Source organism: Mustela nivalis (assembly GCF_964662115.1).
Source record: "Mustela nivalis genome assembly, chromosome: X".
Lineage (NCBI taxonomy): Eukaryota > Metazoa > Chordata > Mammalia > Carnivora > Mustelidae > Mustela > Mustela nivalis.
In genome coordinates this window covers 122,037,232-122,055,094 of record NC_139040.1, presented here as the reverse complement: position 1 = coordinate 122,055,094, position 17,863 = coordinate 122,037,232, and the positions used below count along the sequence as shown (strand labels likewise).

Here is a 17,863-nt window from a genome sequence, read left to right as displayed (position 1 = left end):
GAATTCCCAGCTCAAAGGGTCTGCTTCTGGGAAACGCCACCTAAGAGACCACACGACCCGGCTCACCACCCAGCTGGCTGTTACCTCGAACCATCGCAAACCTGCCCGCAGTTCTCCCGGACAGCTCACGAACACGGGACTGGACCACCCCCTTTTCCTACCACAAATGTGTCCATGAACTGTAGACTCCATTGTCCTTCCTTGGGTCAGTACATGGGACCCAAATCCTAAATATTATAAAGTGGGAGTTGAGAGGACTGTACAGGGTATGGCAAGTGTGGGTTAAATAAATGTTCTATTAAAAAAAAAAAACCTTTTATGTGAGGTATAGTGTGCTCTCCTTCCTCAGCTGAGCATAAATGATTTAAATAAATCATCAGGGACTGGAGTTGGTTTGCGTGCAGGTCTCTCAAAGGCCTGCTTTCTGACCACAAATTATATGAGCTTGCTTTCTAGAAATTTCCCTAAAAATATGGGGTTTGTATATTGCAAAAAAAAAAAGAGGGATTCTGGGTTCCCTTGGGTTCCCCACTTCTGACACCTCTAAAGCAAGTCCACCCGTGGGTACGAGCTGGGATCCCCTGCAGGCCCGGGGACCCCACTAGGGGCAGCCTCACGAGACCACACACGGCAGCTTACCTATACAAGGAACCGCGCGACTCACCTTTACTCCTAGTGATTCTCCAGATATGACGGCAACCGTCACACCATCCTGCCTAGGTTTGGGGATTTATTTACTCTTCAGCTCCTGGGACTGAGGCTCCATCACCTTCTCTGAGCTTTGCAAATTTACCCACAGCTGGAGTCCGTGGGCCCGCTCTTTGGAGCAAGGGTTCTCGGCCTACAGAATGCCAAGGCCCAAGGTCATCCATTGCACACAACAGACCAACAAGAAGGCAATGGAACCCAGCCTCTAACATTCTGCGCCTGGGGCAATGATGTCACGGGGACTAAGCGGGGCACCTCACAAGGGCTGCTCTCAGGGACCCCCCCAGCCTCGTGGGGAGCATCAAAAGGGATAAAGACAATAACTGAAGCCATTTCCAGGACCCTAAAAGCTGCGCACGCTTCCTCACACAAACTCAAAGCATCAGACCCGACTCTCACACAAATGGAAGAACCCTAGTCCTCTCTTTGGCGACCCTGAATCTTAGACTGAGCTCCAGACCGGGAGCATTCTCGCGAGGGACACCTTAGGGAGGAAGCACATGACTGGGCTTGGGGAGAAGCCAAGTAGCAATGCAGTTCGGACACAGAGCTCCAGCACGGGATGAACCTTCACAGATGGCCCAAATGCAGCCGAGGTAGCCCAGGTAGCCCAGGTAGCCCAGGTAGCCAAGGTAGCCGAAGTAGGGGAGCATTTCTAACACCACAGCGGCTAGCCTTTAACTGTGGGCCACGCCCCAAGAGGGAGCACAGTCCTGGGAGAGACTGTTCTGGTAGAAGGAGGCAGAGCCTAGCGGTACAGGGTGGAGCCTAGGACTGCAGGAGGGAGAGTCTAGGATAATTGCCTCTGAGAGCCGGGGGTAGCCCATATTCACAGCACCTGGAGGCCAAGGGCATCTGTCCATAGATACACACAGATGCTCTATGCTGCCAGTCACCGTGCACAGGTGAAGCGTCTCAGCTTGCTCCCTTCTGCTCATGGAGCCCTCACTACCTACCTGGAGAAGCGGGAATTGCCCTTGCCCTTGTGCAGAGTCTTCAAGCATGTGTTTGTTTCTTTATGGAGAGCTACCAGGGGCCCGGGGACAGTCCCAAACACTAAGGCCAGGATCCAGGGATGAAGCGATGGAACGTGGCAGGCAGCTTTCCCGCCTGCCCTAGCTTGGGTTCTGCCACGGAAATCCCGAGACTAGGAGTGAAGGCCAACTATTTAGCGGGGAAGTGACGCAGAAAGCGCAAGTGACCAAAGCAAAAGCCAGCTCAGAAAGGGAGAAAGCTGAAAGGGGGTGGGAACAAGCAGGTGCCACCAGTGCCCCAAGTCCAGCCGAGGTAGCTGAGGTAGCCGAGGTGCCCCAGGTAGCGGAGGTGGGGAGCTTTTCAATCCCCACAGGGGCTAGCCATTAACTGTGGGCTACGCCCTAGGGGGGGAGCACAGTCCTGGGAGAGGGGGCTCTGGCAGCAGGATGGGGAGCCTAGCAGGACAGGGCGGAGCCTAGGACGGCAGGAGGCGGAGTCTATGATTGATGCCTCTGAGAGCTCCCTGGTAGCCCTTATTCACAGCACCTGGAGGCCATGGGCATCCGTCCATAGATACACACGGAAAACCCTAGGCATCCACTCACTGTGCACAGGTGACTCGTCTCAGCTTGCTGCCTTCCGCTCATGGAGCCCTCACTACCTGGAGAATCGGGAATAGCCCTTGCCCTCGTGCAGAGTCTTCAAGCATGTGTTTGTTTCTTTATGGAGAGCTACCAGGGGCCAAGGGGCCCGCCCCAGACACCAAGCCCGGGGTCCAGGAATGAAGTGATGAAACGTGGAAGGCAGCTTTCCTGCCTGTCCTAACTTGGGTTCTGCCACAGAAATCCCGAGACTAGGAGTTAAGTGCCTCAGAAAGCGCAAGCGAAGGGGCGCCTGGGTGGCTCAGTGAGTTGGGCCGCTGCCTTCGGCTCAGGTCTTGATTCCAGAGTCCTGGGATCGAGTCCCGCATCGGGCTCTCTACTCAGCAGAGAGCCTGCTTTCCTATCTCTCTCTGCCTGCCTCTCCATCTACTTGTGATTTCTGTCAAATAAATAAATAAAATCTTTAAAAAAAAAAAAGAAAGCGCAAGCGAAGAAGGCAACAGCCAGCTCAGAAAGGGAGAATTCTGAAAGGGGGTGGGAACCAGCAGGTGCCATCTGTGGGTCCCTCGGGGCTCGCGGAGTGGGGGGAATCTGCAGGTGGGTGCACGGAGGAGAGGGGAAGCTAAGGGCTTTACCACCAACTCCCATCCCTCTTTGACAAGAATTCCTCTGGGGGTGTCCAGTGCCCAGCACACCCGGCTGCAGGGAGAGCCACTGGCAGAGCAGCGGCGTGGGAGATGGCAGCCGCGTGCGCGCGGGGACTGCTGCCACCTGGACTCGGGCGTGGGCACAGAACCAAGGTGCAGGCCACCAAGAGCTTCTTCCTCTAGCGGAGAGAAATCCTTAGACAATTAGACACATAATCTATTGGCATCGGATTGTACTTGGCACTGGGGTGAGTGAGGGGGCACCACGGGCATCTGTGAGAGCCCATGAAATGGCCCGCCTCTTCCAGCCAGCTGACCCGAGGGCCGAGAACCTTCAGGCTGGGACCCAGACAGGGAATACGAAGTGACCCGGGGAAGGGCGAGAGGAACAGGAGTCCATCCAGAGGGAACAGCAGGTGAAAAGACTCTGAGACCAGAACAGGCAATATCTGTTCCCAGATCTGCAAGGCCAGCACAGAGCCGAGAGTTTTCTGGCACTAAATCTGAATAGACTTCCATCTTCTATTTGACCAGACCGATGACACCTTCTAGTACAGGGTTCTGCAAACAACAGCCCAGGGGCCAAATCTAGCCCGCCGCTTGATTCTGTACATAATATCTACTGACCCAGAGACATGCCCATTCAGTGACACGCTGTCTGTCGGCTCGCGCTGTGAAGGCAGGATGCAGTTCTGACCACATCTGGGACCACAGGATCCACGCAGCCTAAAATACATGCCATCCACGGATGACAGGAGACACTGATCTATGTCCTGCTCCAACAACACATGGAGATCTCAGCATTCCCTTCACCACGCTTCCCTCTGAGGGCAGCTGTTGGGTCCTCAAGGACTTGGCATCCTATTCATTTTCCTCTTTTGTTCACAATTTATCTGTCCATGTTTTCAATCTACTTTTTATACCTTGTTTATCCTTTTCTAGGTATAACCTAATTTGGCAGGAACGTTCTTACTATGTCAGCCCACCCATCGGATTTGGAAGGGGAGAGATTTCTCTTTTCGACCTTGCTATTTACCACCTCTGAGGCCCCGCACAGCTTTGCTTGACATCTTTAAATCCCCATTCTCTTAATTTTTCTTTAAGGTTTTATTCATTTGTTTGAGAGAGAGAGAGCCTTCAAGGGTGGGGCGGGGGAGAAGACTCCCCGCTTAGCAGGGAGTCCGATTCTGCACTCAATCCCCGGACCCTGGGATCATGACCTGATCCAAAGGCAGATGCTTAACCACTGAGCCACCCAGGCGCCCTCTAAATGAAATCTTAAGGGCCATTCCAATATACGTGCCTGGCCAAAGCCTTGTGCTTTGGTTGGCGTGATGAGGGCAAAATCTCTTGATGGCCACCATGAAGCTCAGTATCCCCTGAAGGGAAGTCCCTAGGACCCCGGAACCCTAAAAATCCAGAATAAAAAGTAGCCCAGGAAAGAGAATGAGTCGCTAGGCATCTGTCTGAATTCAGCTGCCTACCTGTGCCTACGTTCTGGGATGTCCTTTGAATGTCCTTTTTTAAAAATTATTATTTAAGACTGTATTTATTAATATGACAAAGACAAAGCAAGAGAAGGAACACAAGCTGGGGGAGCTGGAGAGGGAGAAGCAGGCTTCCCACTGAGCAGGGAGCCTGATGGTGGCTCCATCCCAGGACCGTGGGATCAAGACCCAAGCCGAAGGCACCTAACGACTGAGCCACCCAGGCAACCCCCGGCCCCACAGAGTAACTGTTTTAAGCATTTCTGTGCCCCCAGTCCAAACTCAATGGCCGTTAGGTAAGACTTTGAGTAGGAACAGGAGAGCCCAGCTCCCTTGCCCCGAATGGATCAGGATTACCTGAAGGCAGACTGAACCTTTCCGAGTCCCAGAGTCCCTACCTCTTTGGGACTTCACCCGAGGGGACACCCTGCCAGGCTTCCTTCCCTACTTCCTTTTGCTGTTCTGTAGGGGCGCTTCCTTTTCAGTCACCCACACATGAATTCCCAGCTCAAAGGGTCTGCCTCTGGGAAATGCCACCTAAGAGACCACACGACCCGGCTCACCACCCAGCTCGCCGTTACCTCGAACCATCGCCAACCTGCCCTCAGTTCTCCCGGACAGCTCTCGAACACGGGACTGGAGCCACCCCCTTTTCCTACCACAAATGTGTCCATGAACTGTAGACTCCATTGTCCTTCCTTGGGTAAATAGGTGGGACCCAAATCCTAAATATTATAAAGTGGGAGTTGTTAAGAATGTACAGGGTATGGCATGTGTGGGTTAAATAAATGTTCCATTAAAAAAATAACCTTTCTATGGGGTAGTTGTGTGCTTTCCTTCCTCATCTGGGCATAAATGATGTAAATAAATCTTCAGGGACTGGAGTTGGTTTGGGTGTTGGTCTCTCAAAGGCCTGCTTTTTTACCACATTTTTTTATATGAGCTTGCTTTCTAGAAATTTCCCTAACAGTATGGGGTTTGCATGTTGCAAAAAAAAAAAAAGAATAATTCTGGGTTCCCCTGGGTTGCACTACTTCTAATACCCCTAAAGCAAGGCCACCCATGGGATACAAGGTGGGATCCACTGCAGGCCCGGGGACCCCACTAGGGCCAGCTTCATGTGACCGCACACGGCGGCTTTCCCAAACACCGAACCAAACGACTCACCTTTACTCCCAGGGATTCTCTAGAAAGGACGGCATCCTGCCTGGGTTTGGGGATTTCTTTACTCTTCAACTCCTGGTACAGTGGCTCCATCACCTTCTCTGAGCTTCTCAAATTTACTCACACCTGGAGGCCGGGGGGCGGGCTCTTCGGAGCAAGGCATCTTGGACTGCAGAATGCCACGGCCCAAGGTCATCCACTGCAAACAGCAGACCAACAAGAAGACAATGGAACCCAGCCTCTAACATTCTGCGGGTGGGGCAATGATATCACGGGGACTAAGCGGGGCACCGCACTAGGGCTGCTCTCAGGGACCCCCCAGCCTCGTGGGGAGCAACCAAAGCAACAAAGACAATAGCTGAAGCCATTTCCAGGATCCTGAATGCTGCGCACTCTTCCTCACCTGCACTCAAAGCATTAGGCATGAATCACACAAATGGAAGAACCCTAATCCTCTCTTTGGCATCCCGGAATCTTAGACTGAGCTCCCAGAGGGGAGCACTCTCGGGAGGGACACATTAGGGAAGAAGCACATGACTGGGCTTGGGGAGAGCCAAGCAGCAATGCAGTTCGGACACAGAGCTCCAGCGCGGGATGAACCTTCAGAGATGCCCCAAATGCAGCCAAGGTAGCCCAGGTAGCCCAGGTATCCAAGGTAGGGGAGGTGGGGGAGCATTTCTATCCCTACAGGGGCTGGTCCTTAACTGTGGGCCACGCCCCCTTAGGGAGCTCAGTCCTGGCTGTGGATGCTCTGGCAGGAGGGGGCAGAGTCTAGCAAGATGGGGCGGAGCCTAGGACGGCAGGAGGCGGAGTCTAGGATTGAAGCCTCTGGAGCCAGTGGTAGTCCTTATTCACAGCACCTGGAAGCCATGGGCATCAGTCCATCGATACACACAGATGCTCTCTGGCGGCCAGTCACTGTGCACAGGTGACTCAGCTTGCTCCCTTCCGCTCTTGGAGTCCTCACTACCTGGAGAAGCGGGAATTGCCCTTGCGGTTGTGCAGAGTCTTCAAGCATGTGTTTGTTTCTTTATGGAGAGCTACCAGGGGCCCAGGGACCGGCCCTAGACACTAAGGCCAGGATCCAGGGATGAAGCGATGAAAAGTGGCAGGCAGCTTTCCCGCCTGTCCTAGCTTGGCTTCTGCCACGGAAATCCCGGGACTAGGAGTGAAGGCCAAGTATTTAGCGGGGAAGTGCCGCAGAAAGCGCAAGCGACGAAGGCAAAAGCAAGCTCAGAAAGGGAGAAAGCTGAAAGGCGGTGGGAACAAGCAGGTGCCACCTGTACCTCAAGTCTAGCCGAGGTAGCCAGGGTAGCCAAGGTAGCCCAGGTAGGGGAGGTAGGGGAGCTTTTTGATCCCCAGAGGGCCTAGCCATCAACTGTGGGACACGCCCCGGGGGTGAGCACAGTCCTGGGAGAGGAGACTCTGGCAGGAGGGGGCGGAGCTTATCCGCAGGGGCAGAGCATAGGAAGGCAGAAGGCGGAGTCTAGGATTGTTGCCTCTGAGAGCCTGTGGTACTCCATATTCACAGCACCTGGAGGCCATGAGCATCCGTCCATAGATACACACGGATGCTCAATGGCATCAAGTCACTGTGCACAGGTGACTCGTCTCAGCTTGCTGCCTTCCACTCATGGAGCCCTCACTACCTGGAGAAGCGGGAATTGCCCTTGCTCTTGAGCAGAGTCTTCAAGCATGTGTTTGTTTCTTTAAGGAGAGCTACCAGGAGCCCAGGGCCCGGCCGCAGACACCAAGCCCAGGATCCAGGGATGAAGCGATGGGACGTGTCAGGCAGCTTTCCCGCCTGTCCTAGCTTGGGTTCTGCCACGGAAATCCCGAGACTAGGAGTGAAGGCCAAATATTTATCGAGGAGGTGCCACAGAAAGCACAAGCGACAAAGGCAAAAGCAAGCTCAGAAAGCAAGTTCTGAAAGGGGGTGGGAACAAGCAGGTGCCACCTGTGCCCCAAGTCCAGCCGAGGTAGCTGAGGAAGCCGAGGTAGCCCAGGTAGCGGAGGTAGGGGATCTTTTGGATCACCACAAGTGCTAGCCCTTAACTGTGGGCCACGCCCCAGGGGGGGGAGCAAGTCCTGAGAGGGCGAGCTTTGGCAGGAAAAGGCGGAGCTTATCGACAGGGGGCGGAGCCTAGAACAGCAAGAGTTGGAGTCTAGGATAGATGCCACTGAGAGCCCATAGAAGTCCTTATTCACAGCACCTGGAGGCCATGGGCATCCGTCCATAGATACACACGGAAAACCCTAGGCATCCACTCACTGTGCACAGGTGACTCGTCTCAGCTTGCTGCCTTCCACTCATGGAGCCCTCACTACCTGGAGAAGCGGGAATTGCCCTTGCTCTTGAGCAGAGTCTTCAAGCATGTGTTTGTTTCTTTATGGAGAGCTACCAGGGGCCCAGGGCCGGGCCGCAGACACCAAGGCCGGGATCCAGGGATGAAGCGATGGGACGTGGCAGGCAGCTTTCCCGCCTGTCCTAGCTTGGGTTCTGCCACGGAAATCCCGAGACTAGGAGTGAAGGCCAAATATTTATTGGGTAAGTGCTGCAGAAAGCTCAAGCGACAAAGTCAAAAGCCAGCTCAGAAAGGGAGAAAGCTGAAAGGGGGTGGGAACAAGCAGTGCCACCTGTGCCCAAAGTCCAGCCGAGGTAGCTGAGGTAGCCAAGGTACCCCAGGTAGCTAGGTAGGGGAGCTTTTTGATCCCCACAGGGGCTAGCCATTAACTGTGGGCCACGCCCCATGAGGGGAGCACAGTCGTGGGAGAGGCTGCTCTGTCAGGAGGGGTTGGAGCATATCAGCAGGGGCGGGGCCTATAATAGCAAGAGGCGGAGTCTAGGATTGATGCCACTGAGAGCCTGTGGTAGCCCTTATTCACAGCACCTGGAGGCCATGGGCATCCGTCCATAGATACACACGGATGTTCTCTGGCCTTCAGTCACTGTGCACAGGTGTCTCGTCTCAGCTTGCTCCCTTCCACTCATGGAGCCCTCACTACATGGAGAAGCGGGAATTGCCCTTGCTCTTGTGCAGAGTCTTCAAGCATTTGTTTCTTTATGGAGAGCTACCAGGGGCCCACGGGGCTGGATCCCAGGATCGCGGGATCATGACCCCAGCAAAGGCGCTTCACGACTCAACCACCCAGGCCCCCCCCCCGCCCCCACGGAGTAACTCTTTAAACCATTTCTGTGCCCCCAGCCCAAACTCAACGGCCGTTAGGTAAGACTTCGAGTAAGAACATGAGAGCCCAGCTCCCTTGCCCCGCGTGCGTCAGGATTACCTGAAGGCGCACTGAACCTTTCCGAGTCCCTGAGTCCCTGTCCTCTTCGGGACTTCGCCCGAGGGGACACCCTGGCTGGCTTCCTTCCCCCCTTCCTTTGCTGTTCTGTAGGGGCGCTTCCTTTACAATCACCCACACGGGAATTCCCAGCTCAAAGGGTCTGCCTCTGGGAAACGCCACCTAAGAGACCACAGGACCCGGCTCACCACCCAGCTGGCCGTTACCTCGAACCATCGGCCAACCAGCCCGCAGCTCTCGAACACGGGACTGGACCACCCCCTTTTCCTACCACAAATGTGTCCATGAACTATAGACTCCACTGTCCTTCTTTGGGTAAATAGGTGGGACCCAAATACTAAATATTATAAAGTGGGAGTTGAGAGGACTGTACAGGGTATGGCAAGTGTGGGTTAAATAAATGTTCCATTAAAAAAAACCTTTATGTGAGGTAGTAGTGTGCTTTCCTTCCTCAGCTGGGCATAAATGATTTAAATAAATCATCAGGGACTGGAGTTGGTTTGCGTGCTGCTCTCTCAAAGGCCTGCTTTTTGACCACAATTTTTATATGTGCTTGCTTTCTAGAAATTTCCCTAACTCTATGGGGTTTGCATGTTACCAAAAAAAAAAAAAAGAGGAATTCTGGGTTCCCTTGGGTTCCATCACTTTTGACACCTCTAAAGCAAGGCCACCCGTGGGATACGAGCTGGGATCCCCTGCAGGCCCGGGGACCCCACTGGGGCCAGCCTCACGTGACCGCACAAGGCGGCTTTCCCAAACACGAAACCGCACGGCTCACCTTTACTCCTAGTGCTTCTCCAGATATGACGGCAACCGTCACACCATCCTGCCTAGGTTTGGGGATTTATTTACTCTTCAGCTCCTGGGACTGAGGCTCCAACACCTTCTCTGAGCTTTGCAAATTTACCCACAGCTGGAGGCTGTGGGCCTGCTCTTCGGCGCAAGGGTTCTCGGCCTGCAGAATGCCAAGGCCCAAGGTCATCCACTGCACACAGGAGACCAACAAGAAGACAATGGAACCCAGCCTCTAACATTCTGCGGGTGGGGCAATGATGTCATGGGGACTAAGCGGGGCACCTCACAAGGGCTGCTCTCAGGGACCCCCCCAGCCTCGTGGGGAGCATCTAAAGCGACAACGACAATAGCTGAAACCATTTCCAGGACCCTAAAAGCTGCGCACGCTTCCTCACTTGAACTGAAAGCATCAGACCCGACTCTCACACTAATGGAAGAACCCTAGTCCTCTCTTTGGCGTCCCTGAATCTTATACTGAGCTCCAGACCGGGAGCACTCTTGGGAGGGACACCTTAGGAAGGAAGCACATGACTGGGCTTGGGGAGAAGCCAAGCAGCAGTGCAGTTCGGACACAGAGCTCCAGCGCGGGATGAACCTTCAGAGATGCCCCAAATGCAGCCGAGGTAGCCCAGGTAGCCGAGGTAGGGGAGCATTTCTAACCTCCCAGTGGCTAGCCATTAACTGTGGGCCACGCCCCAGGAGGGAGCACAGTCCTGGGAGAGGAGGCTCTGGCAGAAGGAGGGGGAGCCTAGAGGTACGGAGCGGAGCCTAGGACGGCAGGAGGGAGAGTCTAGGATAATTGCCTCTGAGAGCCCGGGGTAGCCCATATTCACAGCACCTGGAGGCCAAGGGCATCTGTCCATAGATACACACAGATGCTCTCTGGCGCCCAATCACTGTGCACAGGTGACTCGTCTCAGCTTGCTGCCTTCTGCTCATGGAGCCCTCACTACCTGGAGAAGCGGGAATTGCCCTTGCCCTTGTGCAGAGTCTTCAAGCATGTGTTTGTTTCTTTATGGAGAGCTACCAGAGGCCCGGGGACCACCCCCAGACACTAAGACCGGGATCCAGGGATGAAGCGATGGAACGTGACAGGCAGCCTTCCCGCCTGTCCTAGCTTGCTTCTGCCTCGGAAATCCCGAGACTAGGAGTGAAAGCCAACTATTTATCGGGGAAGTGACGCAGAAAGTGCAAGCGACGAAGGCAAAAACAAGATCAGAAAGGGAGAAAGCTGAAAGGCAATGGGAACAAGCAGTGCCACCTGTGCCCTAAGTCCAGCGGAGGTAGCTAAGGTAGCCGAGGTAGCTCAGGTAGTGGAGGTAGGGGAGCTTTTGGATCCCCACAGGGGCTTGCCATTAACTGTCGGCCACGCCCCGGGAGGGGAACCCAGTCCTGGGAGGGCGGGCTCTGGCAAAAAGTGGGCAGAGCTTACCAGCAGGGGGCGGAACCTAGAACTGCAGGAGGCAGAGTCTAGGATTGATGTCTCTGAGAGCCCATGGAAGCCCTTATTCTCAGCACACGAAGGCCATGGGCATCCGTCCATAGATACACACGGATGTTCTCTGGCCTTCAGTCACTGTGCAGAGGTGACTCGTCTCAGCTTGCTGCCTTCCACTCATGGAGCCCTCACTACCTGGAGAAGCGGGAATTGCCCTTGCTCTTGTGCAGAGTCTTCAAGCATGTGTTTGTTTCTTTATGGAGAGCTACCGGGGCCCAGGGTCCGGCCGCAGACACCAAGCCCGGGATCTAGGGATAATGGGATGGAATGTAGCAGGCAGCTTTCCCGCCTGTCCTAGCTTGGCTTCTGCCACAGAAATCCCGAGACTAGGAGTGAAGGCCAAGTATTTATCTCGGACGTGCCGCAGAAAGCGCAAGCGAGGAAGGCAACAGCCAGCACAGAAAGGGAGAATTCTGAAAGGGGTTGGGAAGCAGCAGGTGCATTTTGAGGGTCCCTCGGGGCTCACGGGGTGGGGGGGAATCTGCAGGTGGGTGCACGGAGGAGAGGGGAAGCTAAGGGCTTTACCACCAACTCCCATCCCTCTTTGACAAGAATTCCTCTGGGGGTGTCCAGTGCCCAGCACACCCGGCTGCTGGGAGAGCCACTGGCAGAGCAGCGGCGCGGGAGATGGCAGCCGCGTGCGCGCGGGGACTGCTGCCACCTGGACTCGGGCGTGGGCACAGGGCCAAGGTGTAGGCCACCAAGAGCTTCTTCCTCAAGGCCCTCTAGTGGAGGGAAATACTTAGAGAATTAGACACATAATCTATTGGCACGGGATTGTACTTGGCACTGGGGTGAGTGAGGGGGCACCAGGGGCATCTGTGAGAGCCCATGAAATGGCCCGCCTCTTCCAGCCAGCTGACCCGAGGGCCGAGAACCTTCAGGCTGGGACCCAGACAGGGAATACGAAGTGACCCGGGGAAGGGTGAGAGGAACGGGAGTCCATCCAGAGGGAACAGCAGGTGAAAAGACTCTGAGACCAGAACAGGCAATACCTGTTCCCAGATCTGCAAGGCCAGCACAGAGCCGAGAGTTTTCTGGCACTAAATCTGAATAGACTTCCATCTTCTATTTGACCAGACCGATGACACCTTCTAGTACAGGGTTCTGCAAACGACAGCCCAGGGGCCAAATCTAGCCCGCCGCTTGATTCTGTACATAACATCTACTGACCCACAGACATGCCCATTCAGTGACACGCTGTCTGTCGGCTCGCGCTGTGAAGGCAGGACGCAGTTCTGACCACATCTGGGACCACAGGATCCACGCAGCCTAAAATACATGCCATCCACGGATGACAGGAGATACTCACTGATCTATGTCCTGCTCCAACAACACATGGAGATCTCAGCATTCCCTCCACTACGCTTCCCTCTGAGGGCAGCTGTTGGGGTCCTCAAGGACTTGGCATCCTATTCATTTTCCTCTTTTGTTCACAATTTTTCTGTCCATGTTTTCAATCTACTTTTCATACCTTGTTTATCCTTTCCTAGGTATAACCTAATTGGGCAGGAACGTTCTTACTATGTCAGCCCACCCATCGGATTTGGAAGGGGAGAGATTTCTCTTTTCGACCTTGCTATTTACCACCTCTGAAGCCCCGCACAGCGTTCCTTGACATCTTTAAATCCCCGTTCTCTTATTTTATTTTTTTAAGGTTTTATTTATTTATTTGAGAGAGAGAGAGCGCGTTCATAAAGGGGCGAGGAGGACGAGCGAGAAGACTCCCAGCTGAGCAAGGAGACAGATTTGCCCGATCCCAGGACCCTGCGACCATGACCTGAGCCAAGACAGGAGCTTCACGACTGCGCCACCCACCCGCCCTCATTCTCTCAATTTTAAAGATGAGGCAAAAAGAAGACTTACTTTAGAGCGATTATTCATATATAAATGCTTTCAACTTCATGTTCATTGAAATACAATTCAAATATTTGCAGTTAAAATTCCACATAGTATGTAAATAATCCCAGAAATTTCTTGACACAGAGTTCAGACTTACGAATCCAACAAGGAATGCCTAAGAATTTCTGGGGATTCTAAGTCTAACATATCTCACGAAGCGGAGGATGGTGGCAAGATTTGAGTCATTGTCTTAAGTGACAACACTTCCCCCTGCAAACAAGGTGCACGACAGCTGAGAAGGCTTCACTGTTGGCTCAGCTCATGATCCCGGGGTCTGGTATCGAGCCCTGTGTCAGGCTCCCTGCTCGGCATGAAGCCCGCTTCTCCCTCTTCCACACCCCCTGCTTGTATTCCCTCTCTCGCTGTGTCCCTCTGTCAAATAAATAAATAAAACCTTAAAAAAAAAAACAACTAAGTTGTGGCAAAAGCAGCAGGAAAAAAAGAGGAGAATGGACACTGGTACACTGAATTTGGCAGTGACGACATCATGAGTGAGCACTGCCTGGTCGGCCTCTGTAGAGGTTTGGCGGATGCCGAGAGAGGCCAACCCCGATATCTGTGAGTGAAGGATGAATTGGAAGCTGAGGAAGTTAAGTCAACCATCCTTGACTATGCATTTGAGGAATTTAAGAGAAAGACCAGTTGGGAACTAAAAAGTGATTGAAGGGGTCATGGAAATCTTGAGAGAATCCAAGCAAACCTGTGTAGGTTTCTAGCCTGAGTGAGAGGATCCACAGGAAGGAAGAGATCAAAAATTGACGGCAGAGAGGGAGGAAAGCGTGAGTGTACTGGACCTGGGGAAGAGCAAGCATGCGCGCCCAGAGGTTATTAAACATCAATAATTGCTTGTGGTCGGCCATACCTGCAGGTCTCCTGGGTTCATCTGACCAACATGTCCACAGAAGTCCTCATGGGCCATGCTGCCGCCCTCCAGGAGATAAGACACCTTTGACAAGAGAAGCAGAAGAAAAGTACGTGTTTGGCAGCTATGAAGAATTGCTCACTTTTCACAGAAAATGTGTTGAGGAAAGTGTCAGGAGTGACTAAGTAGCACAAGCTGAGGGAATGAACCTCCAGTGAGAGCGCCGTGTTAGCCCACACAATGTTTCTGAGAGAATTCCAAATAAGCGCCCCTTCTTCCATGTAGATGCAGCCCTGAGCATATCAGTGCTCATGGCCCGGCGACAGAAGCCCCCACTTGTCCCCTCAGTATACCATGACGGATCCTAGAGCTCGGGGTGGAAGAGGTGGCCCCCTCTGAAACAGCAGGGCCATGTTACTGAGGCCAATGTCAGCCAGGTGTGTCGGGCGACAGATTTCAGGTCTCCACATCTTCCCCTAAAAGCTAATTCGAGAAATCCAAAGGCAACGGCCTTTCCAACACCAGACACACAAACTCACTTAGGTGCTCCATAAACGCAGGTAAAACGTCAAATGAATCCCTAGAATTAAAGTCAGCTTTTCCAAGGCCGGGTCCGTACACATTGTGTTGTGTTGACAACACAACAAATCCTGTGTTGTCCTGCAGAGTAGCCACTAGCTGCATGTGGCTATTTAAGCTTAATTAAAGTGAAATAACATAAAAAAAATTCGGCTCTGCTGTTGCACTAGCCACATTTCAAGTGCCAAACCCCTGGTTCTCCCCAGGGGTTTTTAGGGAATCAGCCTGCCCACAGAAAGCAAGTCCCTCTGGGCGGGGCCAGCCCCCATGGCAGTGGCCTTCATGGGTCTGGCATAGCCAGTGAGAGCTGAATAAAGTCGGCCTAAGTCTCCCTCACACACAGTATTTGGAAGCTCGGCTGCGTGCAGACAGAAGCCACATTCTCCAAGATCCGCTTTAACAGAAATAAGGTATTTTTTTGCGTCTGCCATCTCTCTTACTCTGTCATCTTCTCAACTGGCTCCGAATTCATGCTGAGAAAATAAGCCACCATCTACTCTGCCTCCTCATACCCCAAACAAAGGGCAGTTAAAGACCTGCCTACAGTCAAGCTGTTGCACTCTTATACTGTAGCCTTATAATAAACTGTCTTCTTCCGGAGCCAACTTTATTGGATGCCAGATCCGGAAACCAAAGACTTATACAGAACACTTACGACCATAGAAATCAGGGCTGGCTGACATTAGGACCCTCCACATGTCATCCTGCCAAACAATGACATTGTACAGAATGGTCTCGGCAGCAACCTTTATCCCAGCAGGTGACAGGCAGATGGCTACGGAAATTGGAGTCTCTAGGTTGGGATGGTGCCTTTCGTGTGTCACCTTGATTGGGCTAAGGGATGCCCAGATACATGGTAAAATGGAACTTGCTATAGTAATGGCAGCCATGCAACACTGGCACAGGAAGAAAAGAGACCCATTAGCATGGGGAATTTACATATGACAACAGCAATTCCAGATTAGTGGGGCAAGGATGCCTTTTCTGATAAGTGGTATCAGAACACAACTGACTGACCATAGGAGTAAAGAGAGTAAGCCCCCACTATAGTGTTCCAAATGGATAAAGACTTAAATGTTAAAAACACGCTTCTGAGATTTAAATCTATGGAGACAAGAACACAAAATGTCAGTACAATTCTATCTTTGCAGTGTTTATTATGGTAGTAAAAAGATGGGAACAATTGGATGATGGGTCCACTCACCTAATTATGGTACAGCCATACAAGGGAATATTACACAACTGTTAAAAAGAGATGTAGATCTCTATTCACTGACAAGGATAAATGAGATACTATTTAATCAAAAAAAGCAGGTTACTGAACAGCAATTTTATTTAAAGAGGTCACATACAGTGACGGGTTTAAATGGGTTCATTTAAATAAAATTGTAGCTCATCATTAGTGTGCATGGAAATGCCCGGATGAACACACCCAAATGTGGACAGTGGTCACCCCCAGATTGTGGGAATTGCAGGTACATTTTATTATAACCTCTTTCCACTTTCCTGAGAGTTTGGGCCTCCTGCAATGAGTAGTTTACTTTTTTACAACGGAAACAACTTTATCTCACAAAGATATAAAGATGCTACCGCTAATCGGTGAATGAAAAGAAGTGAGATGCTTTATTCTGCAGAGATGCTGGCATCTGTTCCCTCTTTAGGGGACCTGGGGCTGGCGAGGAAGGCCATGAGACAGAAGGGAAAATACAAAGAACCGGAAGAATGGCGCCGTACTGTGTGAGACGGCAATGTAGCTGGCTCTGCCTTTAAAACGCTGCTAGGAAGAAAAGACCTAAAATTACTAGGAAGCCAAAATAGGAATGAAGCACTTAGGACCTCGTACAAAGCTTAAAAATTGAAGAGAACAAATAAAAAGCTTCCAAATCTCCAAAAACCAGTCAAACTAGAAGGAGCAGTGTCTAGAATTGCTTTCCTTTTCCTGTTAGGCACGCATTTTGAATTAAAATAGCTGCATAATAAAGGCAATTTTCATTCTGTTTGGGCTGAAGCTTTGGGTTCTCAAAAGGAGTCTCTTTCAAATCTTATTCCTTCCATCCCCAAAGTCCTTTCAATTATCCAAAACTAGGGCCTTTCAAGTTGTTAATCATCTAAAAATATGGCAGGCAACTTTAAAAAGTAAATTGCGGTGAGCATGACTTATCTAAAGATGAAAACTTACGCAGACACCAAGAGGTTTTGCGCACGCCTGTGTTCCAAGTTTTATTTGAGAAAGAAATGTCAACGCTGTTTCTCAAACACAGAAGACGCTTATCTCCACGTGTTCTCTACTTTTTCAGTGTGGATGGCCTCTTTTCTCTGGTAATACAAAAGTAAACACCATCCTAAATACTATAAAATCTGAATTAGAGAAATCTGGTCAATGAAGCTTTACAGAGTTCATACTGCCTGCCTTTTACTACTTAAAAATGACTTTGAGCCATTAGGAGGGAAAAAAAATTAGAAACCAATGACCCCCGTATTTATGGTTGTCTTTTATGCTACACTGAGACCTTCAGTATAAATTAATGCCTGCGGAGGATTTTTTTTTTTTTTAACTCAGGCAGGATTCTGAGAGCTGACACAACCCAGATGATTTTTCAGGACATTCCATAATCGCAAACACCTGGAGAATGGCCGTGGGTGGCTGATGGAAACGAGAGTGTTATGTTTAAACTCAAGAGTTGCGTGTGTCTCATTAAGAAATCTGTAATCTGAAACAGGTGTTTTCTTAAAGGACCTGCCATGCACCCTGGTCCTCCATCAATCCACTTCCTCCTTCTTAGTCCTGAACTTTCCATGGATCTTAATGAAACATTTCTGCTTCCTTGTCAGTTCCTGCTTCTCGGCGCGTTTGTATATTTGGGAGGACAAAGACCCAACACCACAACAGGAACGAAAGAAAAGTGGCACTTGCCATGTGACATTTAAGAGCTCTTAATTAATTCTGAAGAATTACAGTACAAGAGAGAGTAAAGTTTGTTGTTTCCTTCTGGCTGGTATTTAGAAGGCTGAGTCTGATGATCTCATTCAATGTTTCTAGGTGCAAAACTCTTTCTTGAAAGCAAAGCATTTATATTATAGATAAGACCGTGTTTACTTTTAATTTCCATGGGCCTCAAATGGTGGTTTTTTTTTTTTTTCTATCAGTAGCTGAGTAGGAAAAAGAGAAAAACAAAACACAAACCATGGCTTGAGGCTATGGCTGTTCAGAGAGGCCAGCAAGGAACATATCGCATAATAGAAGCGGCTAGCAGCTCTTCAAGTATGGAAACAAAATGTTCGAATCCATACAAGTAAGGACCCACGTTATTTTACAAAAATATTTTAATTACTTGGGC

The 17,863-nt window shown here is 51.3% G+C and overlaps 1 protein-coding gene across 1 annotated transcript in view; it reads right to left on the bottom strand.

Annotated features, from left to right (window-relative positions):
- PIR (pirin) overlaps positions 1-17,863 on the bottom strand; it is a gene marked incomplete at both ends in the record, with an annotated part of 124,353 nt that overhangs the window by 80,562 nt on the left and 25,928 nt on the right. Inside the window, 3 exons of the mRNA XM_082717059.1 lie at positions 5,627-5,679; positions 9,773-9,874; positions 13,947-14,030. Coding sequence (XP_082573185.1) covers positions 5,627-5,679; positions 9,773-9,874; positions 13,947-14,030 — 239 coding nt within the window. The remainder of the gene's footprint in view (positions 1-5,626; positions 5,680-9,772; positions 9,875-13,946; positions 14,031-17,863) is intronic.